We start from the raw sequence: 25,571 nt of genomic DNA, 5'->3' as shown, positions 1-25,571 counted from the left end.
CAAGGGAGCATCTGGAAAAGAAAAAGACATTTTGGGGAATGTTCATTCTAATTAACTTTATTCTTCCTAAAAGTGATAATGGTAGTGAAGTCCATGTCGATCATTCTGTTCTGACATTGGAAGAAAGGAGAGTGTAGTTTTAAATTATCCAATTCTGGGGTAATAAATAAGCAAATATGCCAAGGCACTTAAAGCCTTTTGGAGTAGTGATAAATCCACTCAAAGCTAGCATTTTTTCAGTTGGTGTCATGTGCAAAAAATCGCATTGGACTTCTTGAAATTAGTCTTATATCCTGAATATTTACCAAATTCGTTAATTGTATTTAGCAGATGAGGGACTGAGTACTCAGGATATAATGCTGTATATGTAAGAGAATATCGTCTGTGACTAATGACAATTAGTGTTCAGTGGTATCCAACTTAAAACCTCAGATGTTACTATTACTTCGAATAAATGTGTTAAGCAGCTCAATCATTATAGCAAAGAGCAAGGGTGCCTGCCTGGTTCCTCTAGTTAGAGAGAAAAGGTTTAAGCAGTGTCTGTTTATGATAACTGCCACTTTGGGGCCATTATAAATACTTCTTTTTTTGTTTTGTTTTGTTTACAATTTTCATTATTAATTCAGTTAATAAAATTATCGCCAAGTTCAAATTTATCAAGGACATAGAAAAAATTAATTCCATCCTATCGAACGCCTTCTCTGCATCTAAATTACCCAATTCTGGGGTAATAAATATGCAAATATGCCAAGGCACTTAAAACCTTTTGGAGTAGGGATAAATCCACTCGAAGTTAGCATTTTTTCAGTTGGTGTCATGTGCAAAAAATCGCATTGGACTTGAGATTAGTCTTATATCCTGAATATTTACCAAATTCGGTAATTGTATTTAGCAGATGAGGGACTGAGTACTCAGGATATAATTCTGTATGTGTAAGAGAATATCGTCTGCGACTAATGACAATTAGTGTTCAGTGGTATCCAACTTAAAACCTCAGATGTTACTATTACTTCGAATAAGTGCGTTAAGCAGCTCAATTAAGTGCGTTAAGCAGCCAATGGGCACCCCTGCCTGGTTCCTCTAGTTAGAGAAAAAACGTTTGAGCAGTGTCTGTTTGTGATAACTACCGCTTTGGGGCCATTATAAATACTTAAAAAAAACATTTAAAACAGTTAATAAAATTATTGCCAAGTTTAAATTTATCAAGGACATACAGAAAATTTAATTCCACCCAATCGAACGCCTTCCCTGCATCTAACGAGAGAAGCAGAGAATGAACCCTCAGGCACCTTCACTATTATGTTCTGTGCATACAATTTTGTCTAGAGAGCAATACATTGTACACTAAAAGTGTTATTTGTAACAAATATAGTGCAACAATGTAGCACAGTGACAAAAACAAGTGAATGGACGGTTGCCATATTGCCTGTAGGGGCTGGTCTATGACGGTGACAAGTTATTTTTTTAGTGCATGGAAACCCTTCACAGCAAGGCCCAGCATAAAGATTCAATCCACACTAAGGGTATTATGTGTATTTTGTCCATCTGTAGGTCTTTGAACCAAGTATAGCAGGCCTAGAGTAGCCTACAGTAGGCCTGTCAGTGTACATCCTGAGTGACTCCGGGTATAGGCTACATTTCTAAAAACTTGTGCAAATATCTATTCAAATCAAGTGTTACATTTACTTTTTATGTTTTTTTTAATTAATTGATGAAGGTCTTGTGGTGGAAGTTCTGAGGTCTTCATTTAGCACAACTATAAAATTACCACCAAACTCTTAGCTAGAAGGCTAGAGTCTTTCCTACCCAAAAATATCAATGCTGATCAGTCAGGCTTCATAAAAGGGAGATATGCAGCGTACAAGAAAAGAACATTAATAAACAAAATCTTGTGTTTTGGCTGTAAAGCTTTCTTGCTACTGCCCTTACCATGGCTCTAATGGTAGGGCACTGAGCTGCTACGAACGTGACTGGGCTCGATTCCGACCTGGGTCATTTGCCAATCCTTCCCCGTCTCTCTCTCCCCGATCGTTTCCTGTCTCTTCCAACTGTCCAGTCACAAAACCAAAAATTGTTTTAAAAAAGAGCTTGCTTGCTTTGGCCTAGACTTTGCACAAGTAACTTTATCAGTTGCCCGCAGATAACGGCACACTGTTTTAGGTCACATGGCAGATAATATCAATGGAGCAGGAGGGGGGTTGGAATGGTTTCAAATTTGCATTGTAGGCATTGAAAGGCATAACATAATAAAATATTAAATTACGGAAAAGAAGGCTGTTAGTGTTTCCCTCATAATGCATTGCACACGCTTTGGTTTCCATTTTGCTCACAGTCTTTTTAGACCACAGATAAATTGGATGTTGATGGGGCTACCATTTTCCCTTTTCACGTTTTTAATATCCTTCCACATGTTGCTGCCATTGTTTGCCATGTGCCATGCAGCTAATACCATCTCAGAATGCAGACGTGATTTTTAAACGAGATTTGTCTCTATTGCTCACTTGCTTTTGTGTTTTTGTGTTAGTGAAGAGTATGACAGGAAGAGAGTGGGAGAGAGAGATGTGGTATGGTTGGAAATGACCCAGGCCAGACTTGAACCCAGGTCACCATGGGCTTGCAAGCCCATTTGTGGGGTACTTGGCATCATGTTACCCCACACAAGATGAAATTTTGATCATTATTTTATCCAAATTTCTGACGAGCCATTTGTTTTTATGGACTTTTTTATGGTGTGTGTGTGTGTGTGTGTGTGTGTGTGTGTGTGTGTGTGTGTGTGTGTGTGTGTGTGTGTATTGGCATAGTGTATTTGGTCCTAGGCAGGGTTGTACAGTGCTAGCAATTTGTTTGCATATGCATTTACACACACACACACACACACACACACACACACACACACACACACACACACCACACACCACACACACACACACACATATTTTCTGTAGCAAATGTGGCATAATGGGTGGCCTGCGTCTTTAACATCAACATACCTCCTTAATTGTGCGCCGTCATCTGATAGGACGGGTGCTAATTGCCGGCATCTAGATCCTTTTTAAATCATTTGCACTGGTTTCTGCAGCAGGGCGGTAGAGCTGAGTGCCGTAGATTTCGCCAGTTTCATCCCCAATTTTGAAGTTCATGCAGCAGTCCTAATACTCCACAGAAAATTGACTGTTCTTGTGGAGTGTTGACCCATTACCACCGAGTTGCTGTTGTCGATCTCACTGGCGTTAAGCGCCTACGCATCTCGTATTCTGTTACGCAATTGATGACTTTGTTCGATATGGTTGAATGAGTCATTAAGAATGCGTGGGTATCTTACTGCTGCAATTACCAAATATAGGACTGGATGTAGGGCATTCCTATCCCCGTTGTCGTCGCTGCTGTTTTTGCCGAGCAGGCTCCCTGTGCCTCTCTGTTAGGTCACAACCCTTTCCCTCATTTATTGTGAATTTTATAGTGAACGTGTCCTTATATTGGGTGACTTTTGTGAGTACAGGTTTGATGATCTACGGAGGCAGCCAGCTTGGGCCGGGTTGCTGTTCTGTGTGAGGATTGGGCTAAAGACGATGCGCGTAAATGCGCCGGTCCTTGAGCGTGTGTGACTGTGGAATGAATGTGGTGTGTATGAATGTGTAGCTGAATTTGTTTTCTTTCACGTTTTGTTTCCGTCAGTTATGAAATGAGTTCTCTTGATTGTCTTTTGTTTACTTGAATTTTATGTATTTATTATTATTTTTGTTTGTCCCTTGAGAAATTCCCCCATCGGCATAGTCGTGCGATTATTTCTATAATATTAGTAATTATTATTTTAGGATAATTAACATCTAAAGTTCCACTTGGTTACACAAACACTGTATTACACTCTCCATACTACTTTATCGCTGCGATAAATGCAGTATTTTCCATACAAAAATAATAATATAAATGTGTCAAAAAACTTCACAGTGCTCCTAATATTTTATCTGTGCTCCCAACTCTTTTCATGCAGGAGCACCTGTGCTCCTCGTAAAAAAATAAATCTGAGCTTTTTACCCTGCAGGGTAGAGAGACTACGGTTTGTTTCGTGTCTTTGGGCAGGTAAATCTCATTTCATGTGCACCTTTGCCCAAAACTCTCCATAGATATTGCATGCAAACAAACCTTTCTTTTGCAAAAGAGTTTTCCACTGCACAAAAACCATGCAGCCCACACTCCTCCAGTTAAAGGTCACCTTAAAGAAAGGTCTGATCACAGAGTCAGAAGTCTACATGGTTTCAAATGTGTTTTCATGTATGGTTTCAAATGCGTTTTCACGTGTCTGGAAACACACCTGCCATATATGACAGTTATTTTGTTTTTCATGCTCCAAAGCCCCTCCCCCCAAAACAAACAATAATTCAAGCATGAGATAATAAAGTGACTCAATGTACTCAATATGTTAAATGTAAGCAAAAACCACAATGAAGACATCAGAATCTGCACTTTGAGTTATGCCAGTTTTCAATATTGTTAATTTGTAGTTTCACACCCCTGGAATAAAAATACAGAGGACGTGACCTCTGTGTCCCTAATTGTAGGTACGGGACTATTTATTTACAAGTGATTGTAATGAGCCAATATTTAATTCCATGCTGTGTGGAAACTATTCTAGATAACTGAAGTGTGCAAACACTGTATGGAACAGGAAAAGGAACTTAAGGTCATGCCTATCATGGATAAAGAGTATAAAAGAGGGCCAGAGTCAGGCAACTTCTCATCAGTACCAGCTGATTCGTTCTGTCGTGTGCTGCAGCATGAAGTGGTTAATTGTAGCAGCTGCCTGTCTGGCAGTGGTGAGTTGTTCTCTGGACCAGGAGTTCAACGAATGGAAAGCCAAATTCGGTTAGCATTTCCCTTATTTTTGCATTCATATTCTCTTTTAGAGTTGGTTTACAGTATCTTAATTGTGTTTCAAGCCATGCTTTCTCCCTGCCTTCACTCAAACGTTTGGTCCAACAGGAAAGTCCTATCCTTCCCTTGAGGAGGAGGCACATCGTAAAGGCCTTTGGCTCGCCAACCACCAGAAGATCCAGGCTCACAACCAGCTGGCTGATCAGGGTGTTCACTCCTACCGCCAGGGCCTGAACCAGTTCTCCGACATGGTAGGATGGTTAATCTGTTACACAAGATTCTCCATATTGTCATTGCAATGTTGCTATCTTGAGCTTTCTCAGCAAATAGCGAGTTGGATCGCTGGCAATCCCATTTGAATGCAAGACATCATTGCTGACTACCTTATAGCTATGTAATAACAACACATGTTCCTCTGTTGGTGGTGGTGGTGACATTATTTAGATTTTTGTTTACCCGTGAACAACTTCTGCTCCTTCAGGATCATGAAGAATTCCGTCAGACTGTTCTGACAAAGATGGATCTGCCTAAGAACTCTGCCCGTGGTGCCTCCGAGCCTTTCAGGGCCCCTAATGTGGGTTCTCCTGCCTCTGTGGACTGGAGGACTTCTGGCTGTGTCAGTGCCGTCAAGAACCAGGGCCAGTGTGGATCCTGCTGGTCCTTCAGTGCAGTAAGTACTGTCATAGAGACTGAATAAGTCATTGTGCACAATTTTGTGTGTTTTTGTCTGTGCTTGAATGTATGTATCTACAAGTAAATAATTATGTGATTCAGACAGGTGCCCTGGAGTCCCAAACCTGCCTTAGGCGTGGCTATCTGCCCTCTCTGAGCGAACAGCAGCTGGTGGACTGCTCTGGATCTTACGGAAATAATGGCTGCAATGGAGGTTGGCCGGATCGTGCTTTCCAGTATGTCCAGGCTAACGGCGGCATCGATTCTGAGTCCTACTACCCCTATCAGGCCCGGGTAAGGATGCTGCTCCAAACAGGCTCTTTAGTGAACCATGATATTTGTGGGCTGAAATGAGTGGAAGAATTTAATCAGTTCAGCTGTGAAGGCAGCCATTTTGTTTCTGGCTTTTCTTGCACTTTGCTACTGTTCATTTTATGGCCTTAAGCACAAAACAGGACTACATTTCTTGAAAGTGTCAGTAGCCCAATTTCCACTGCCATAAATGACCCTACCAGTGCCGTACCAGTGCTTTGCTGGGCTGGTGGCCCAGACACAAAGCCCCCACTGATGTTTGCTCACTGTTGGGGTGTTAGCCTGGATGGCCAGACAATTCTGTACAGGTAAGCATGGATCAAAGAGGGGGAAAAGTGTCTAGTTTATAATCAGGTAGTCTCATAAATAGCAAACTATTAATTTCTTAAGACTTTGTTGACAATTGTCAAGCATGACTAAAAATCTATTTAACACACATTTTCAGTTTTCATCATTAATGCAGTTGTTTGCATTTGTATCTGTGTGTCAAATGGCACATGTATGGCAAATGAAAAACAAATGTTTTAATATTTGTAAATAGTTCACCAAAGGTTGGGATTTTTTTTCATAAATAACTAGGCCTACATGTTAATTTCTTTTAACTCCTTTTTAAACCGTGCTTCTGCTTGTCCAATGTGAACAACTCTTCATAACTTCATATATTGCAATCAGCCAATGATGACTGTTGAGAAAGGAGTGTAACACTACTAATATGAATGTAGCACTACTTGCACACATAGGGTTACTGTATCTGTGGCTGAATGCTAAGGCAGTTGGCGGATCAAATATTCAAATTATGTGTGCGCAAGAAGAATATAATTGATTTACTACAATAACCAATTGCTCTCCAATCAAAGTCCTCCAACAACGCAGTAAACTCCACATTCCTTCAGAGATAATAACGACACACTACCTAAAAACCCTTAATCATACTGGATAGGAGTTGTCAGTTCAGTGAAATGTAATATGATGTGAAACATTTCTCAGGTTGGCACCTGCCACTACAACAGCGCATATAGTGCTGCCACCTGCTCCGGATACCAGGATGTGACACCTGTAGGCAGTGAGTCTGCCCTCCAGTATTACGTTGCCAACGTGGGACCCCTGTCCATTGCTATTGATGCTACTGCCTGGCAGAGCTATCAGTCTGGTATGTTGCACTGTTCAGTAATATTATTCTGACTCCTACATGGTCGACAGACATGCAGACAGAATGATAGGTCTATTGGTTGGCTGATTAACTGATTTACTGATTCTATTTTTACAGGTGTCTTCAACTATCCTTCCTGCAGCCAAACTCCTGATCATGCTGTGCTGTTGGTGGGCTACGGAACGTACAATGGTCAGGACTACTGGCTGGTGAAGAACAGGTACACTTCATTTATATTATCCACACTTCCCAGTAGTTACAAGCCTGACAAGCCAGGATATGAATTGAAATTTATAGTCTGGGGGCGCACCATTGGAAAAACTGAAGGTTGTGAGTACAAATGGTCGCTGCTCAAATTAACTGTGTGTGTGTGTGTGTGTGTGTGTGTGTGTGTGTGTGTGTGTGTGTGTGTGTGTGTGTGTGTGTGTGTGTCTGTCTGTCTGTCTGTCTGTCTGTCTGTCTGTCTATCTGTCTGTCTAGCTGGGGTAGCTGGTGGGGAGAGCAAGGCTACATCATGATGGCCAGAAACGCCAACAACCAGTGTGGCATTGCAAATCATGCCTCTTACCCTCTCGTCTAAAGGTAAGTGGCTAATTCTTACCAAGCTAATCAGAAATTACAAAGAACCTTGTGTGTCAACTATCATGTGACGTTGTTTTCTGCATAACAGTCGCAACCACAATAAACCACATATTCTTTCTTTTTCAGACACGGATGGGCCAGAGTCCAGGCTGTACCAGCTGGGACCATGGCAATTGGAGTCTGAACACTACCTTTAGTACACGAAATGAAATAAAATGCTTGCAACCAGAATTTGTTTGGTGTTGTATTTGGTACAGTTGAAAACAGGTTCTACAGGGTGTGCAGAGGTAGTTTGAGGATTCTTTATTTTAAAAAATGAACAAAAGCTGTGCTCTTAATCAACCTCAAAGGTTCATAAATATCAAAGCTGAATAATTTTGGAGTGGGGCTTGTTTTTAGTTTTAGTAGAGTAGAGTAAAGTATAATTTATTGATCCCGAGGGCAATTAAGGTGTCAAGTAGCATACATACATAAATACACAAGAAGACACAAAGACATTACACACAACATTGCACATGTTATTCACCATACATATATTCACAAGATCAGATCTCTCTCTCCCACTCACACACACCCACAACACACCCACACACCCACCCACACTATCTTAGGAGGATATCAGTGTGTGCCGGTAGCTATTACTATGCATATATCCATCTCTCTTATTTACTTTGACCAGGTAAACCAATATACCTGTACAGTGTACAGTAACTCAAAAAAACATTTCTGACATTCAAAAACAAATCAATATAGCCAGTTACAATCAATATAGCACTGAGTACTGTTTTCCCTCCCCGTAGATCTCACATTTTATGAGGGACCACATGTCTACACTCGCCTCCAAAAGAGTTGTCGCCTACCCATCTGTTTGGAATAACAGCTAATAACCTGACTTTCAATTAATCACTTGGCTTCAGAAGTCACTCATATGAAAGCTACAACCCTCTCGAATGAAAATGAATGTACAAAAATAAATTTCATGCACCAAAGAAAGATTGACCCTTTAATGACCACAGACAGGGCAGATTTTCACAAGACAAAAGTTTTGTCGCCTATCGAACATAATGTGAAAATGAGCAGATAAGTCACTTCAAAACACTTCAAATACACAGATCGGGTGTCATACTTAATCACTGAATCACTCTCGCCTCTCCAGAAAATCAACTTTGGCCTTAGGTGTATGTTTAGGGTCATTGTAATCATGGAAAGCAACACAATGAAAATCAATGGAGTTCAATGAGAGATGGTGACATATTTGCTATTCGTAGAGCAATACATTTTTAACTTCATGATGTAATCAATGATAAAAGCCCTCACACACCAGCAGCATGCATGCAGCTCCACATAAGAGCTGTATCCCTCCCATGTTTGACTTTAGGCACCATGTATTTATTCCAAATTCTTCACCTTTAACACCAAAGAAGTCTCTCCCACTGTCCTGTCTCAAAAAAGCCAGCCAGGAGTATGTCAGGCCTAATTCTGACAAAAATGAAGGCTAATGGGACTCATACTCTGAAGTCAAGATCCCAAGATCAACCATTTTAGAACTGATAGCATCAAAACTATATGGTGTTGGAGATGAAGAATATGAAAAAAGAGAAATGGTGCATAACGTGAAACATGGTACAGATACATCTCTTATGAGGAGCTGCATGCATGCTGCAGGTGTTTGAGGGCTTTTATCATTGATTACATCATGAAGTTAACCCTTTAACACCTAAGGCTTAGAATGGCCGCCTGGACATTTTTGCTTGTTTTGACCATAAAAGTGTCAAATAATGTCCTATGAAGAAGTGCTTTGGCCCCTTTTCCCCAAACACTTGACATTTTAAGGATCTAACAGTATTTTACCATTTACTGCAAGTTTAAGGGGTGTAATAACAGTTTAAAATGAAGAAAAACACAAAATCGGAATTTGATTTTCATAGGTTTAGTGATAAAAAACAATGAAAATACACCTGTACATCAGTTTATAAATTTTAAAACATAAAATGAACAAGTATGCAACATTTTAAAAATATAATTCAATGTGTGGGTGAAAAAAATTGTAAAAAAAAGAACATAAAATGAAAAATGTGCCTAGGCGTTTTTTGGCCAACAGCCAAGGCAAAGGCAGCCAAGGCACACAGACACACAATGAAAGTACATCTGTACATCAGTTTATGAATTTTAAAATATAAAATTAACAATACAATATAACATTAAAAAATATGTCATTGTGTGGGTGAAAATATTTGTTAAAAATAAATAAATAAATAAAATGTTCCTAGGCGTTTTTTTTGTTTGCCACACGGCCAGGCAAAAAGGAATAACACACACACAGATAGAGACAGAGAAAGAGAGAGAGAGACTGATGCCCAGATGTCAGTCTATTTGTGCAGAGAGAGAGAGAAAGACTGATGGAGAGAGAGAGAGAGAGGTAAAGAGAAACAGAGAGAGAGAAAGAGAGAGAAAACTCACAGCAACAACTCCTCACGTGAAATACACACACACGCACACATACAAAACTCTTCACTGGAAAAACACACACACACACACACACACACACACACACACACACACACACACACACACACACACACACACACACACACACACACTACTGGCTCTGGTGGTATTGCCAGAAGCAGTTCCTGTCAAGGACGAGACACAGGCCCACATCACATACGTCGCACTTCCAGGGTGTATTCCTAGAACACAGCTTGCAGCGGCGCCTCCCCATGCTGGCTCTCTGGTCCTTGGTGTGTCCACTGCTGCAGGGAACAGGCAGGTGCTGGCGGGTAGGTGGAGGTGGGGGATTGGGCTGGCCTGTTTTCAAGGTCACCCCAAGGAGGTGTGCCGCCAGTTCCTCCTGAAACTGCTGCCTAGTCAGCAGCCTCGCCTGCATGTTGGTGGACTGGCTCTTGTGCAGGATGTAGGAGTTTGTGACGGCAACGTCGAGCAGATGCTGGAAGACCGTCATGGGCCATCTTCGGGTCTTGCGATGGACGGAGTTGGTCCCGATCATCTGGTCCGACGTGTCGACTCCTCCCATGTATTTGTTGTACTCCCCAACTGCGGTCGGGCGGGGAATGGTGATGCGATGATGCTCATCACCTATAGTTGGTTTGTAAGTTAGTGTGTTACTAAGCTAGTTAGTTAGTTGGTAAATAGGTAGACATGCAGGCTTCAAGTGCAGTAACTATTGCACTTCATAATGGATATTTTGTTTAGCCATGTGTTCAGGCAAATGCAGTCTTAGGTAAATGTTCAGGTTAGTATTGTATTTGAGCAAATATTCAAGTGTTGTACTTATGTTAGTGTAAAGGTTAGTGTGGTATTTAGGTTAGTATGCATTAGTAAACAGCCATAGCAAGACAAATACCTGTCTTCTGCCAGCGCTGCACAGTTTCCCCATTGTAGACTGGGTGGATGGTGGAGCAAAGGGAGACCTCTCTTGTATCCATCCACTTCACAAAGAGGAGACCCCCGTCCCTGAGCCACCTGATGCTGCCTCTTGGGGACCGCTTCGTCAGTGCGTTCTCCTGCGTGGTGGGGACACCTACTCTTCCCTGCCTGTATTATAAAAAGAAGAAGAAGAAGGACATAGTCATTGTATAGCCAGCATACACTGAAGCAAAATATATGATAGACTTCACTAGAATCATTGATCAGCTGTACATTACCTGTAAGTTCCACAAGCCCCGAATCCCTGCTGGCTCAGGTGGCGGTACAGCAGGGGGCTTGTGTAAAAATTGTCTGTATAGACAATATATCCACTTCCCAGGTAGTTTTTGTCCACCAACATGTTGACAGCGTCAAAAGACAGCCCCTTTCCCGTCGCCATCCTACTCTTGCCCGAATACAGCATGAAGTCCACAGTGTAACCATTGGTGTCGGCTAGGACGAAAAACTTTAGACCCCATTTGGTTGGCTTGTTCTTCATATATTGCTTCAAATTTATTCTTGCCTTGGTCGCCACCATCCTTTCGTCCACCGCAATGTGCTGCCTCGGGTGATAGATGGCTTTACATTGGGTCTTGACCAAGTCCATCAGGGGTCTAACCTTATGTAGATGGTCGTACTGCTCCGTCCCCCTCTTCCTCTCCTCTTCAGCTGTTTTTTCAGGGTCACTCATGTGGATGTTGGACAGTATGGCTAAAAAACGGTCGCGGGCCATGACGGTGGCCGGGAAGGGGACACGAAAAATGGTTGCCTGGCGCCAGTAGTCGCTAATTTTGGGGAGCTCCAACACTGACATGTAAACCAGCAGACCAAGGAAGTGCTTCATTTCCGCCGGATGGATCTTATTCCAGACGAACTTCTTTCCGGCCTGCTGGTTTTGCTCTGCGTTTTTGTTGGTGTATTCACAGAGGAGCCTCAGGACTGGCAAATCATAAAAAAAAGAAAAAATTTCACCCGGAGAGGGGATCCCCAGGTGTATTGGAGGCTGGACACCTGGAGTGCGCCTTGGGTTGAATCGGAGTGGGGGAGGGACACCGTCATCAGGCTCGTCCACATTCTTCCATCTTTGGAGTGGCGAGCGGCTCCGATCTCTCCCTCTACGTCCTCCATCTTCACCCTCTTCTTCACCTCTCCCTCTGCGTCCTCCATCCTCACCTCCATCTTCACCTCTCCCTCTTCCTCTCCCTCTGCGTCCTCCATCCTCACCTCCATCTTCACCTCTCCCTCTTCGTCCTCCATCCTCACCTCCATCTTCACCTCTCCCTCTGCGTCCTCCATCTTCACCTCTCCCTCTGCGTCCTCCATCTTCACCTCTCCCTCTTCCTCTTCCTCTTCGTCCTCCATCCTCACCTCCATCTTCACCTCTCCCTCTGCGCCCTCCATCTTCACCTCTCCCTCTCGCTCTCCCTCTCTCCTGACCTCTTCCTCTTCGTCCTCCATCTTCACCTCCTCCACCACCATACCCACGACACAGGACACTTGAAGAAAAAGAACATTTATGTTTGTCAGTTCATGGCACTGTCAAAAAAATATACATACTCAAACAATAATGTGCTAATACTTTATACAGGCTAAATGTATGTAGTTTATATTATATTTATTTTATATAATATTGAAAACATACAGTCTCTAGTACACACACATAGCCTACAGTTACAAGCTTACTGGTTCTATTCATTTCAGTCTTATAGTGAAAGTTGATACAGTAACTTGTCAGTAAGCTACTGTTGTACTGACAGAAGATGGTGTGGTAAAATATACTGTGGTAAAATGGGCAATTTTACTTTTGGATGATGTACTATTCACAGCTGTGGAGTACCAGTACGATGTACAGTACAGTATTATGCTATGTGAAAGGTCCAAAATAAATCGACCTGAACATACAAACAAATCTGTGTGGTGACGCTACACAAGTTGCCAAACGCAGCACAAACTCTTGCCATGTTTACCTACGTGACACACATTGTAGGATACGATGTAGGCTATATTTGGCAGACCTGTGTTTTTGACCGCTGCCCAGTACTGTTATAAGATGTGCCATAATGTTGTCTGGCTACCCAAAACACACATACATTACAGAATAAGATTGATGGGCTACACGAAAGTTACTGAGGGAAGCCGCGGGAAACAGAACTTTTGTCGAACGCAGTGATAGCTAACGTCTTGTCTTGTTTGCCTAGGTCTCCGTTTGTGCTTCTGTACATTTTACGGCTGGATATAGAGTTCAAATATGTTCACAAAGTACAACACAGTATACCGAGTACTAAACGCACTGCTCTAAAACACTTGGTGACTATTACAAGCGCTGATTGACACATTCAACATCGTTTACAACAGTGTTGTCTAAAAGCTAGCAAGCGAGATCTTCACAGGTCTGTGCTTCATTCATTCAGAAATATTTTGACATTTGACTCGGTAGGCGTTACCTCTCTTCGTCAGATGACAAATGCTCCTCCTCTAGGTCTTCAAAAGCATCTCGAAACCTCAGGGGGGTCCTCCTTTCCCTTGTCGGGCGAAATGAAGCCATTTTTCGTCAAGCTAGAATAAACTAGAATGTTCCTAATCCACACAATTTTCGCTAGTCTCCTCAGAATTTTCAAACAAACAAACTCCTATTTACGCACTTTACTGAGATGCCTCAGAGGGGATTTACCGTAATTACACCATATTGGCTGTAAAGCGCAATGTCTCTGCTTTCAGAAACAGTTTAAATTTTTCTGATTGACCGAATATTTTTGTAATTACGGTAATCTGAACAGCGCTTGCGCAGATGCATCGGCCCCGATGCATTCGGTGTAAAAGGGTTAAACATGTATTGCTCTACGAATAGCGAATATGTCACCATCTCTCATTGAACTCCATTGATTTTCATTGTGTTGCTTTTCATGATTACAATGACCCTAAACATACACCTAAGGCCAAAGTTGATTTTCTGGAGAGGTGAGAGTGATTCAGTGATTAAGTATGACACCCAATCTGCGTATTTGAAGTGTTTTGAAGTGACTTATCTGCTCATTTTCACATTATGTTCGATAGGCGACAAAACTTTTGTCTTGTGAAAATCTGCCCTGTCTGTGTTCAATAAAGTGTCAATCTTTCGTTGGTGCATGAAATTTATTTTTGTACATACATTTTCATTCGGGAGGGCTGTAGCTTTCATATGAGTGACTTCTGAAGCCAAGTGATTAATTGAAAGTCAGGTTATTAGCTGTTCCAAACAGATGGGTAGGCGACGACTCTTTTGGAGGCGAGTGTATGAGGTTCAGATGAGGTGAACAAGGGGGCCATGTCATTTTTTTCTTCTTTTAGAAATGTACTGGGTGGCCACGCTGTGTAGCAGTTGGATGCATGTGAGGGAGTATTGTCCTGCATGAAAATCATATTTTTCTTGAACAATGCTGTACCAATGAACAATGTCCTGTATCACTGCTTGAAGAAGGAAGGTGTCTCCCAGTCCCAGAGACTGGCTGTAGGACTGGGACTTGAGCGTGACTCCGTCCTCGACCCCAAAAAGGATCCACAAGCTCATCTTTGATGACATCAGCCCATAACAGTGGCCCACCTTCACCTTGCTCGTGCCCAAGTCAGAGTTGAGCTCTGCCCTTTACTCATACATGGCGTCGAAGATACATTATGTATAGAATTTATTGTTGCCGTTATGTTATGCCTATGGTATAATTGTAACACAAACATAATCAACATCATTTAAAATCCAACTTGCTCTGCCTGCTGCGACAGCTAGCTGCTGTCCCCCATGGCTTGGACTCAGCTAGTAGCCTACCGCCAAACTTTCCTACTGCTGGCTTTTAAACACATCGCCCTCACCAGATATTAAAAAAGAGAAAGGTGTCTGAAACATGGGGACTGGTTCTAATGACAACTAGACACTTGGAAGACAATTCAAGAGAAAAGGCCAAGCGAAAATTAGCTTTGGAGGCATGGTCGCCAATAGTTTTTCCACATTATCCAGCGGAACAACGATTGAAATTTAGCCAAAGTTTGTGGTCTCATCGTGTGCCAGCCCACTGTGGCAGCCCGGACTACGTTCCAGAAAGCTAACATAAAGCTAACGGCTGATTTGCACATTACTGCTTCACAATATTTCCACCCCTCATATGAAAAGTTTTTCTAATTAAGTCCCTCTTGACAAAAAGATAGTTGTAGACTTTATTTTTGTGCAGTGTAAGCCGGTAAAGCCATTAGGTATTTGGTCCACATAAATGGCTCAGCCAAATTTTAAAGAGATAGTGGTTCAGTTTGACTTACAAAATTATTGGCTGACAGCGGCTGAAATTCTAAATGGCAGTTTTTGTGGCATCAGGTCTATAAAGAATGCGTTTCAAGAATGTGTTTCAGACGGACAGACAGAGAGAACGACAGACGGACATACCCTTTTATAGAGATGCTAGGACTCATCTAAAAATCAGTTTTAAGATATCTTGTCTTGGGGTTTTATCGTGTGTGTCTTGTTCTGTGGTGGTTGCTTTTCAGCCTTACATACCTTGCCCATGTCCCTGAGCTTTGCACACTTTGTGTTTTTTGACACTCCAGTAACGTTGCAATTCTGAAACATGGAAAAAGTGGTGGCAAATGCTATCTTGGCAGCTTCACACTTGACTTTCCTGAATTCATGGGCAGTTATTTTGCACCTTTTAACACGCTTGTTGCGACCCTGTTGGCTATTTCCCATGAAACGGTTGATTGTTCTGTGATCATGCCTCAAATGCTTGGGATTTTCAGGAATATCTTGTCTCATTGTTATCCATGAAACTAGATTCCTTATTTGAGCTGTCCAAATAAAATATTGAAGATTTGGTAATCTCAGACTGCCTAAAGCTTCAGGCTTCATAAGCATAGAAAGACTAAAACAAGTTTTTTTTCCCCCTCCAGATAAATCTCGAAAAAGTTATTGATCTATTTGAAAAACTCAACCGGGAGGGAGCAAGGAAGCATCTGGAAAAGAAAAATAAATCTTGGGAGAAAGTTCATTTTAACGAAGTTTATTCTTCCTAAAAGTGATTGGTGACCATTGGTGATGAAGTCCATCTTGATCATTCTGCTCTGACCTTGGAAGAAAGGAGAGTGTAGTTTTCTAGAAATAAATTATCCAATTCTGGGGTAATAAATATGCAAATATGCCAAGGCACTTAAAACCTTTTGGAGTTGGGATAAATCCACTCGAAGTTAGTATTTTTCAGTTGGTGTCATGTGTAAAAAATCGCATTGGACTTCTTGAGATTAGTCTTATATCCTGAATATTTACCAAATTCGTTAGTTGTATTTAGCAGATGAGGGACTGAGTACTCGGGATCTAATGCTGTATATACAAGAGAATATCGTCTGCGAGTAATGACAATTAGTATTCAGTGGTATCCAACTTAAAACCTCCGATGATACTATTACTTTGAATAAGTGCGTTAAGATGCTCAATTATTATAGCAAAGAGCAAGGGTGACAATGGGCACCCCTGCCTGGTTCCTCTAGTTAGAGAGAAAAAGAGCAGTGTCTGTTTGTGATATCTGCCGCTTTGGGGCCATTATAAATACTTAAAGAAAACATTATTAATCCAGTTAATAAAATTATCACCAAGTTTAAATTTATCAAAGACATAGAGAAAATTTAATTCCACCCTATTGAATGCCTTCTCTGCATCTAACGAGAGAAGCAGAGAAGGTTTTAGCTGATTAACACGTATTAAGTTTATTAATCAAGTTAAGTTATTGATTAAGTTTATTATATTTAATTCAATCAATTCTTTGTTATGGTCTTAGAGGGGGAAAATTGCCTGTCAACTGTGCTCTCATCATATTCATATGAACCCAAATTAGAAATCAAAAGGAGAAAAACACAGATAAAGCATGCAAAGACATGAATTGATTAAGGTGTTGTGGTGGAAGTTCTGAGGTCTTAATTTAACACAACAATAAAATTATCACCAAACTCTTAGCTAGAAAGCTGGAGTCTATCCTACCCAAACATATCAAAGCTGATCAGTCAGGCTTCATAAAAGGGAGATATGAAGCGGACAAGAAAAGAACATTAATCACGAAATGTTATGCTTTGGCAGTTAAGCTTGCTTGTTACTGCCCCTACCGTGGCTCTAATGGTAGGGCACTTAACTGCTACGCTCGTGATCCGGTGTCCTGTCGAGATGTGCTCCTTTTAGGTACTAAGCATGCGCACGCATGCGCACCTCCACGCAGTGAGTTCTGCGGCTGATTGCCCATCAAGCTGAGCTACCGAACAGCTGATCTTAAACATGTGAAATATAAACTGCAACAACGCAACGCAACTCTATTATAAGTAGGCCTAATAGTTGTAAGGTTCGCAGAACAGGGAGACATCCGTGCCACATACGCTGGTGAGACAGATGCATTGCACAACTGCACAGAGCCATTTTCCCCTCTCCATTTCCTTGCACAAAATTATCCCGCGTCAAACTTATTCTAAAATAGCCTGACATCTAATAATCAACCCTACTGATTTAAGAAAATCTGACCCAGGCCCAATTTAGGCTTTCTCTCGTTGCGTTTATCTTCTCCTAACCAACCCATGTCATCTAAAAAGGATGCCTCTGTTTAAAATGCAAGCAATTTCCCTCACCCGACGTTGCATCAAACTTCTATGCGGCATGCCTCAAGCCCGACACGTGCAGACTTACCAAATGCGAAACAAAAGCTCTCACTTGTGTAACGGGTTGAACTGCCTGTGCGCAGTGCAAGGTGTGTCCCTATGTTTTTACCATAGTCCAATGACGTCATGTTACCCTGCCAGCCACTGAGTGGCTAATTAGTCAGTGGCGGCTAGGCCATGATTTTTATAAAAACACCCGAAATGGTAGAGTTGTGAAGCTCTGCCGGTGTTCTGGTCTGCCGAGGGCATACTGTGTCCATGTTTCGTGCGCCGAGGTAGGCTACTGTGATGCCCGGTCACATTGTGGCTGCGTCCCTCCTGTCTCTAGGTTGAACGGAGACCTTTTGTTACCCGGACTGGTTGTTATTCCCCACGCTTTGTCCAGTGGCGCGGAGAGTGTAACGTCGAGGGTCGTGCGCATTGAAAGTTCACCGTGGGCAGGTGGCCCATCGTTGTTTTGCTCTTGTAGTAATTTTGCGTTCTGTTATTTGTTTTTTCTTTTTGTTTGTTTATTTCGTTCTAGCTGCCCCCCCCCTCCCCTCCTTCACTTATCTAGATGGCTACTAAGGCTGTAACGATACACCCAACCCACGATTCGGTTTGTATCACGATATATGACCCACGGTTCGATATGCCCCACGATTTCACACAAAAAAAAAGAAGAAAAAAAAGAAAATAAATTATATATATACTTTGTAATTAATATCTTTTTTGCATTTACCTGCCTGCATTAATTTTGTAGGTTTACAAGGCTGAATAATGTTGCAGATATAGGCTACCACTGCAACCTGTTCCCAGGTGTTGACATCAAAACACAACACAGAGAAATAAGGGATATTAGTTCACCAAGGAAAAAGGCTTATAAATAGGCTAAAATCATATGTTCATCATATGAGAGAGAGAGAGAGAGAGAGAGAGAGAGAGAGAGAGAGAGAGAGAGAGAGAGGAGGGGGGGTCAGGGTGTATGGTCATTGGCAGCTGTCTTACTTTATCAAACATAGCCTATCCAATTAATATCCAAACATTAAAACAACACAGGCCATATATCGTCAGGAAACATGTTGTATTAAGTTAGGCTACTTAAAGAAATGCAACACTTAATTTTGATTAAGTTAAATATTTCCGTAGCTCTTTTTGATCGTGCAGCAGCGCGTGTCCGCCTACAATCAAACCTCGAAATGAACCTCAGTTAGTTCTCACTGCTACGTAACGTGCACGTTTTTCGTTTCGTTTTGTGGTTTGACATTTTATCAAGAGCGAGAATGAATGCAGAGGCTGAATGGAGCATGCTTTCTGCTTATGCAGGCGGTAATTTTACAATATAGCCTAATATTAATGTGGGAAGAAATAATGCTGCCTAATATTCTGCCTCAACGTTCGTCCGACTTCGGGCACCTCCCTACAAGCGATTCCAGGCTGGTTTATAGGCAGGCGGAGCATCTCGTGCGCTCTCTCTCTCTCTCTCTCTCTCTCTCTCTGCTCCAACGTCAAACTCCACTCGCAATAGGCTACATCGCGCATGCATGAATAAAACAAAAATCTTGACACGTTTATAAAAGCCTTCTTGGTCTGTTGTTCATTTGTCCTTCACCTTCCGATGTTTGCCCAAGTTTTTCGTCTCACGGAGGTTGCTGAGGCAATGGATAACAACAACGTGCTGGTTGGAAGGAGCATGTTATATGAGAAAGGGGTGAATGGAACTGTTACTCGAACGTGTGCGCCCTTTTTCTACTCGTCTTTTTAAGCGCATATGCAAACTCTTGCCTGTATGTTGCCTGTTGTGTTCTACACTGAGGGTAACAACTTTAAAAGGGCACATCGCGATTCTGTGAGGAAGCTTCGCGATAGGGGTTCGTGGGTCTGCGTACCGCGATCTCTCGGTTCGATGCAATATCGTTACAGCCTTAATGGCTACCCATAGTGTATCCCCACTCCTGGCCGATTAGTTTAACAGGGCAGGTTTCATGTGTGTTGTGCACCTCGTAGTGTAGTGGTGAAGTGCTTGCACCCATATGACTTGACGCACGGTGTGTAGTGATTATTAGCATCTTGGCTAGATATGCTTGTAGTGTATATTCCCACCGTTTGAATCACTTGCTTGCCGTGGTGTGCCTGCGCGCATGAGTGTATGTGTGTGCGCGCAGTTTCCGCTTAGGCACCTTTTTGTACCAAGTAACCTGCCTTGAGGGCCTGTCGTGTAATATCTGGGAGTAGCCAATCTGGGGTTTGTTTTATTTTATTTAGGGGGTGGCTAGCTCCAAACATTGTATGATTCTTTTTATGTTTGTATAAATAAAGAAAACGTTTTATTCCACAAAGGGGAAACACGTCTCTGTCCATATATCTATCCGAACCTGTTGTGCCTTTACTGATTGAAATCAAAATAATTCTGGGGTGGAAGTCCCCCAGTGGCGTAGTCGTGCAATTACAGTTATCAATATTGATTATTATTTTAGGGAATTTAACATCTAAAGTTCCACTTGGTTACACTTAGATTAAGGTTCGTGTCATGTCCTGGGAACAGAAGCGTTTAGCTTGGATTCAAATATTTGCAGATTTTTTTCAAAGGAGTTGTGTTCGTTGCTAAATAACTCATATTGAGTTGGCTATTATTAGGAACTTTTCCGGAAAAGTCTCTAGGCACGGAAGCACGCTGCTCGTTTTAAAATAGTAGCCTAAATAAAATAAACAATCAATATTCTATCGGCAAGTTATTAGTTAATAGTTGCCTATTATTAGAAACTTCTCCGGAAAAGTCTAAATGCACAGACTACACACGCTGTTCGTTTTAAAATTATAAATAAAATAGGCTAAACAATCAATATTTTAGGGGCAAGTTATTGAAACATCTCAACGGAATGAAAATCAAGGTAGCTAACTTCGACGAGGCATCATGAATAGATGGGACGCCACTGTCGATTTAGGCTGGTAGCTTATCTCGACGAAGCAGCTAATCTTGACAGAACACCGTCTTCGATTCCGGCCTGGGCCATTTGCCAATCCTTCCCCGTCTCTCTCTTCCCGATCGTTTCCTGTCTCTTTCAACTGTCCTGTCACAAAAATAGTCATAAAAGACCAAAAAAAAAAATGCTTGCTTGCTGTGGCCTAGACTTTACACAAGTAACTTTATCAGTTGCCCACAGATAAAGGCCTGGTACAATTCACTTGACACACAGTTTAGGTCACATGGCAGATAATATCAATAGAGGAGGAGGGGGGTTGCGTGGTTTCAGATTTGCATTGTAAACATTGAAAGGAATAACATAATAAAATATTAAAATACGGAAAATAAGGCTGTTATTGATTCCCTCATAATGCACTGCACACGCTTTGGTTTCCATTTTGCTTGCAGTCTTTTTTAGACCAAAGATTAATTGGATGTTTATGGGGCTACCATTTTCCTTTTTAATAACGTTTTTAATATCCTTCCACAATGTTGCTGCCATTGTTTGCCATGTGCCATGCAGCTAATACCATCTCAGAATACAGACGTGATTTTTAAATGAGCTTTGTGCCTCTTTTTCTGTGACAAACACTATATTACACTCGCTATACTATAAATGCAGTATTTTCCATACAAAAATAACAATATAAATGTGCTCCTGTGCTCCTGAGCATACAGCCCTGCGGGACAAAGATCACTGTTTCTTTCGTGTCTTTGGGCAGGTAAATCTCATTTAATTTCATGTGCACCTTTGCCCAAAACTAAATATTGCATGCACACAAATCTTTCTTTTGCAAAAGAGTTTTTCATCAAAATCATGCAGCGCACACTCCTCCCATTAAAGGTCAACTTAAAAAAAGGTCTGATCACAGAGTCAGAAGTCTACATTGTTTCAAATGTGTTTTCATGTGTCTGGAAACACACCTCCCATATATGACAGTTATTTTGTACAATTATAATGACTTTTGGTAAACTGTGTTTGTGTGTTGTGTGTTGGTGTTTTTCATGACGCAAAGCCCCTCCCCTGAAAAAACAATAATTCAAGCACGACATAATGAAGTGATTCTATGCACTTAATATGTTAAATGTAAGCAAAAACCACAATGGAGGCATCAGAATCTGCACTTTAGCATTGAATTATGCCAGTTTTCAATACTGTTCATTTGTATAATTTCACAGTCCTGGAAAAAAATTCAGAGGATGTGACCTCTGTGTCCCTAATTGTAACTACGGGACTGTTTATGTACTAGTGATTGTGTTGGGCCAATATTTGATTCCATGCTGTACGGAAACTATTCTAGATAACTGACTGGTGTGCAAATACCGTAAGTAGCAGGAAAAGGAACTTTAGGTCATGCATGTCATGGATAAAGAGTATATAAGAGGGCCAGAGTCAGGCAACTTCTCATCAGTACCAGCTGATTGGTTTTGTCGTGTGCTGCAGCATGAAGTGGTTTATTGTAGCAGCTGCCTGTCTGGCAGTGGTGAGCTGTGCCTCCCTTTCTCTGGACCAGGAGTTCAACGAATGGAAAAACAAATTCGGTGAGCCTTTCCCTTATTCTGCAATCCTATTCTCTTTTATATAGTTAGCTTACAGTACCTTTATTGTGTTCCAAACCATGCTTTCTCCCTGCCTTCACTCAAACGTTTGGTCCAACAGGAAAGTCCTATCCTTCCCTTGAGGAGGAGGCACATCGTAAAGGCCTTTGGCTCGCCAACCACCAGAAGATCCAGGCTCACAACCAGCTGGCTGATCAGGGTGTTCACTCCTACCGCCAGGGCCTGAACCAGTTCTCCGACATGGTAGGGCAGTTAATCTGTTACACAAGATTCTCCATATTGTCCAATGTTCCTATCTTCAGCTTTTTCAGCAAATAGGGAGTTGAATTGCTAACGATCCCATTTGCTTGCAAGACCGTCATCATTGCTGACTACCATATAGCTATATAATTACAACACAGGTTCCTCTGGTGGTCGTGACACTATTTTCATTTTTGTTCCTTTAGGATCATGAAGAATTCCGTCAGACTGTTCTCACAAAGATGGACCTACCTAAGGACACTGCCTCCGAGCCTTTCAGTGCCCCTAATGTGGGTTCTCCTGCCTCTGTGGACTGGAGGACTTCTGGCTGTGTTAGTCCCGTCAAGAACCAGGGCCAGTGTGGATCCTGCTGGTCCTTCAGTGCAGTAAGAACTGTCATAGAGACTGAATAACATATTGTGCACATGTTAATGTGTGTACTTGTATGTACTTTTATCTACAAGTAAGTAATTATGTGATTCAGACAGGTGCCCTGGAGTCCCAAACCTGCCTCAGGCATGGCAATCTGCCCTCCTTGAGCGAACAGCAGCTGGTGGACTGCTCTGCATCTTATGGAAATCATGGATGCAGTGGAGGTTGGCCGAATCAGGCTTTCCAGTATATCCAGGCTAACGGCGGCATCGATTCTGAGTCCTACTACCCCTATCAGGCCCGGGTAAGGATGCTGCTCCAACCAGGCTCTTTAGTCGGCCAGTAGACATTTTGAATTAGCTGAATGATATTTGTGGGCTGAGATGATTGGAAGAATCTAATCAGTTAAGCTGTGAAGGCAACCATTTTTGTTTTGAGCTTTTCTTGCACTTGCTATTGTTAATTTTAAGGTCTCAAGCACAAACCAGGACCCCGTTTCTAGAAAGTATCATTAGCCCAATTTTAACGGCCATAAACAACCCTACCGGTGCTGTACCAGTACTTTGCTGGGCTGGGCATTTATAGTTTTTCATCATTAATCCAGTTGTTTGCATTTGCATTTCTGTGTGTCAAATAATTGCAAATGTAAAACAATTGCTTTAACATTTGTAAATAGTTCATCAAAGGTTGGGAACATTTTTTTTCTTAAAAAATAAGGATACACATATTAATTTTATCTAATTCCTTTTAAAACCATGCTTCTGCTTGTCCAATGTGAACAACTCTTCATAAGACATTAAATTACATAATTAATTGGTTCAAACTTAATTAACGTATCACCAATATTTTTTGCTAAAATATAGTAATAATATTACACTTTTTAGTTTGGGTTAGTTTGTGACAAAAACACAAGTTGACAAGTAAGACTGATCTCTGACAGAAAATTGTCAGATTTTATGAAAATAACCAATAATCAGCCAATTCTGACTGTTGAGAAAGGAGTGTAACACTACTTGTGCCCATTAACCCCTTAAGACACGGCTCTATACATATGTTGTTACCAGTATGGTAATGACCAAGTCGTGGTGCATTACTAAAGGCCCTGTGTTATGTCATAGTATTGTAGTGGTATGGTAGCTAATACAGCGTGCCACTGGAGGTACGGTGTGCATTAAGAGGCTACGCTAGCTGTGGCTTAATGCTGAGGGAGTTGGCGGATCGAAGGTTCAAATTCTGTGTCGGTAAGAAAAATATCATCGGTTTACTACAGTAAATGACCAATTGCTCTCTTTTCAATGTTCCCCCAACAACACATCAAACTCCATATTCCTTCAGAGATTAGAATGTCACTCTACCTAAAAACTATGAATTATACTGGATAGGAGTTGTCAGTTCAGTGAAATGTAATATGATATGTAACATTTCTCAGGTTGGCACTTGTCACTACAACAGTGCATATAGTGCTGCCACCTGCACAGGATTCCGAAATGTACCCAGAGGCAGTGAGTCTGCCCTCCAGTATTACGTCGCCAATGTGGGACCCCTGTCCATTGCTATTGATGCTACTGCCTGGCAGAGCTACCAGTCTGGTATGTTGCACTGTTACTTCAGTGATGTTATTCTGACTCCTACATGGTCGACAGACATGCAGACAGAAATATAGGTCTATTGGCTGGCTGACTCATTCATTTACTGAATCTATTTTTACAGGTGTCTTCAACTATCCTTCCTGTAGCCAAACTCCTGATCATGCTGTGCTGTTGGTGGGCTACGGAACGTATAATGGTCAGGACTACTGGCTGGTGAAGAACAGGTACACTTCATTTACATTATCCCACACTTCCCAGTAGTGTAACAGGGTTACTAGCCTGACAACCCAGGGTATGACGTGACATATTAAGTCTAGGGGTGCACCGTTGGAAAAAACAAAAGTTGTGGGTAAAACAAAATGGTTAGTATTCAAACGCATTAACTCTGTGTGTGTGTGTGTGTGTCATTCTGTCTGTTTAGCTGGGGTTCCTGGTGGGGAGAGCAAGGTTACATCATGATGGCCAGAAATGCCAACAACCAGTGTGGCATTGCAAATTATGCCTCTTTCCCTACCGTCTAATGGTGAGTAGCGAAATACTATTAAGCTAATCAGAAATTACAAACTACAAGCTTATCAGAAATTACAAATTACATTGTGTGTCAACTATCGTGTGAAGTTGTTTTCTGCACAGCAGCCATAACCACAACCAACCGCATGTTCTTCCTTTTGCAGTCATGGACATGTACCAGCTGGGACCATGGCAATTTGAGCCTGAACACTACCTTCACTAAATGAAATAAAATGCTTGCAATCAGAATTTGTTTGGTGTTGTGTTTGGTACTGTTGAAACAAGTTCTACAGGGTGTGCAGATTTAGTTTGAGGATTCTTTTTTTTTAAATTGAACAACAGCTGTGTCCTCAATCAACCTCAAAGGCTCATAAATATCAACGCTGAATATTTTTGTGGGGCTTGTTTTTTAGTTTCTGACATTCAAAACCAAATCAGTGATAAATATAGCCACATTTGCAGTAGGAGTTATAGTGTGAGCAATGGGTGTTATACAGTCGGTCCCCCTACAATGCACACCCTTTACCGAGGTAATGCCACGTCCTCCACCTCGGTACGTACCGGGCCTAGCTGCAGTGTACCCAAACAACCGCCGGGTGGCACTTGGGAGCGCTTGCTGTACTTGGTAGCGCATGTTCAGGTTTGTATTGAGAGATCAATGACCCAAAAACCCATAATCCAGAAGGATTTA

General features: G+C 41.7%; 4 protein-coding genes across 4 annotated transcripts; 2 read left to right on the top strand and 2 right to left on the bottom strand.

Moving 5' to 3' along the window:
* The first annotated feature begins 4,732 nt into the window (after positions 1–4,732).
* On the top strand, positions 4,733–7,819 carry LOC134435183 (procathepsin L-like). The gene is made up of 8 exons (XM_063184038.1): positions 4,733–4,863; positions 4,981–5,123; positions 5,354–5,542; positions 5,647–5,838; positions 6,844–7,006; positions 7,124–7,226; positions 7,487–7,588; positions 7,715–7,819. Exons 1-7 carry the CDS (start codon positions 4,776–4,778, stop codon positions 7,584–7,586), a joined length of 978 nt encoding a protein of 325 aa, XP_063040108.1. The 5' UTR covers positions 4,733–4,775; the 3' UTR covers positions 7,587–7,588; positions 7,715–7,819.
* A 2,368-nt stretch (positions 7,820–10,187) lies between these two features.
* Positions 10,188–11,858, bottom strand: LOC134469832 (piggyBac transposable element-derived protein 4-like). The gene is made up of 3 exons (XM_063223862.1): positions 11,254–11,858; positions 10,953–11,143; positions 10,188–10,684 (listed from the first exon to the last, which is right to left on the bottom strand). The coding sequence occupies exons 1-3, from the start codon at positions 11,856–11,858 to the stop codon at positions 10,188–10,190; spliced, it is 1,293 nt and encodes a 430-aa protein (XP_063079932.1).
* LOC134470092 (cilia- and flagella-associated protein 251-like) lies at positions 11,548–12,677 on the bottom strand. The gene is made up of 2 exons (XM_063224114.1): positions 12,317–12,677; positions 11,548–12,199 (listed from the first exon to the last, which is right to left on the bottom strand). Exons 1-2 carry the CDS (start codon positions 12,491–12,493, stop codon positions 11,948–11,950), a joined length of 429 nt encoding a protein of 142 aa, XP_063080184.1. The 5' UTR covers positions 12,494–12,677; the 3' UTR covers positions 11,548–11,947.
* A 9,335-nt stretch (positions 12,678–22,012) lies between these two features.
* Positions 22,013–25,129, top strand: LOC134435184 (procathepsin L-like). Its single transcript, XM_063184039.1, has 8 exons — positions 22,013–22,151; positions 22,270–22,412; positions 22,616–22,795; positions 22,894–23,085; positions 24,211–24,370; positions 24,492–24,594; positions 24,792–24,893; positions 25,045–25,129. Exons 1-7 carry the CDS (start codon positions 22,055–22,057, stop codon positions 24,889–24,891), a joined length of 975 nt encoding a protein of 324 aa, XP_063040109.1. The 5' UTR covers positions 22,013–22,054; the 3' UTR covers positions 24,892–24,893; positions 25,045–25,129.
* The last annotated feature ends 442 nt before the right edge of the window (positions 25,130–25,571 follow it).

This window comes from Engraulis encrasicolus, chromosome 19, assembly GCF_034702125.1.
Source record: "Engraulis encrasicolus isolate BLACKSEA-1 chromosome 19, IST_EnEncr_1.0, whole genome shotgun sequence".
NCBI lineage: Eukaryota > Metazoa > Chordata > Actinopteri > Clupeiformes > Engraulidae > Engraulis > Engraulis encrasicolus.
This window is presented reverse-complemented; position numbering and strand designations above follow the sequence as displayed.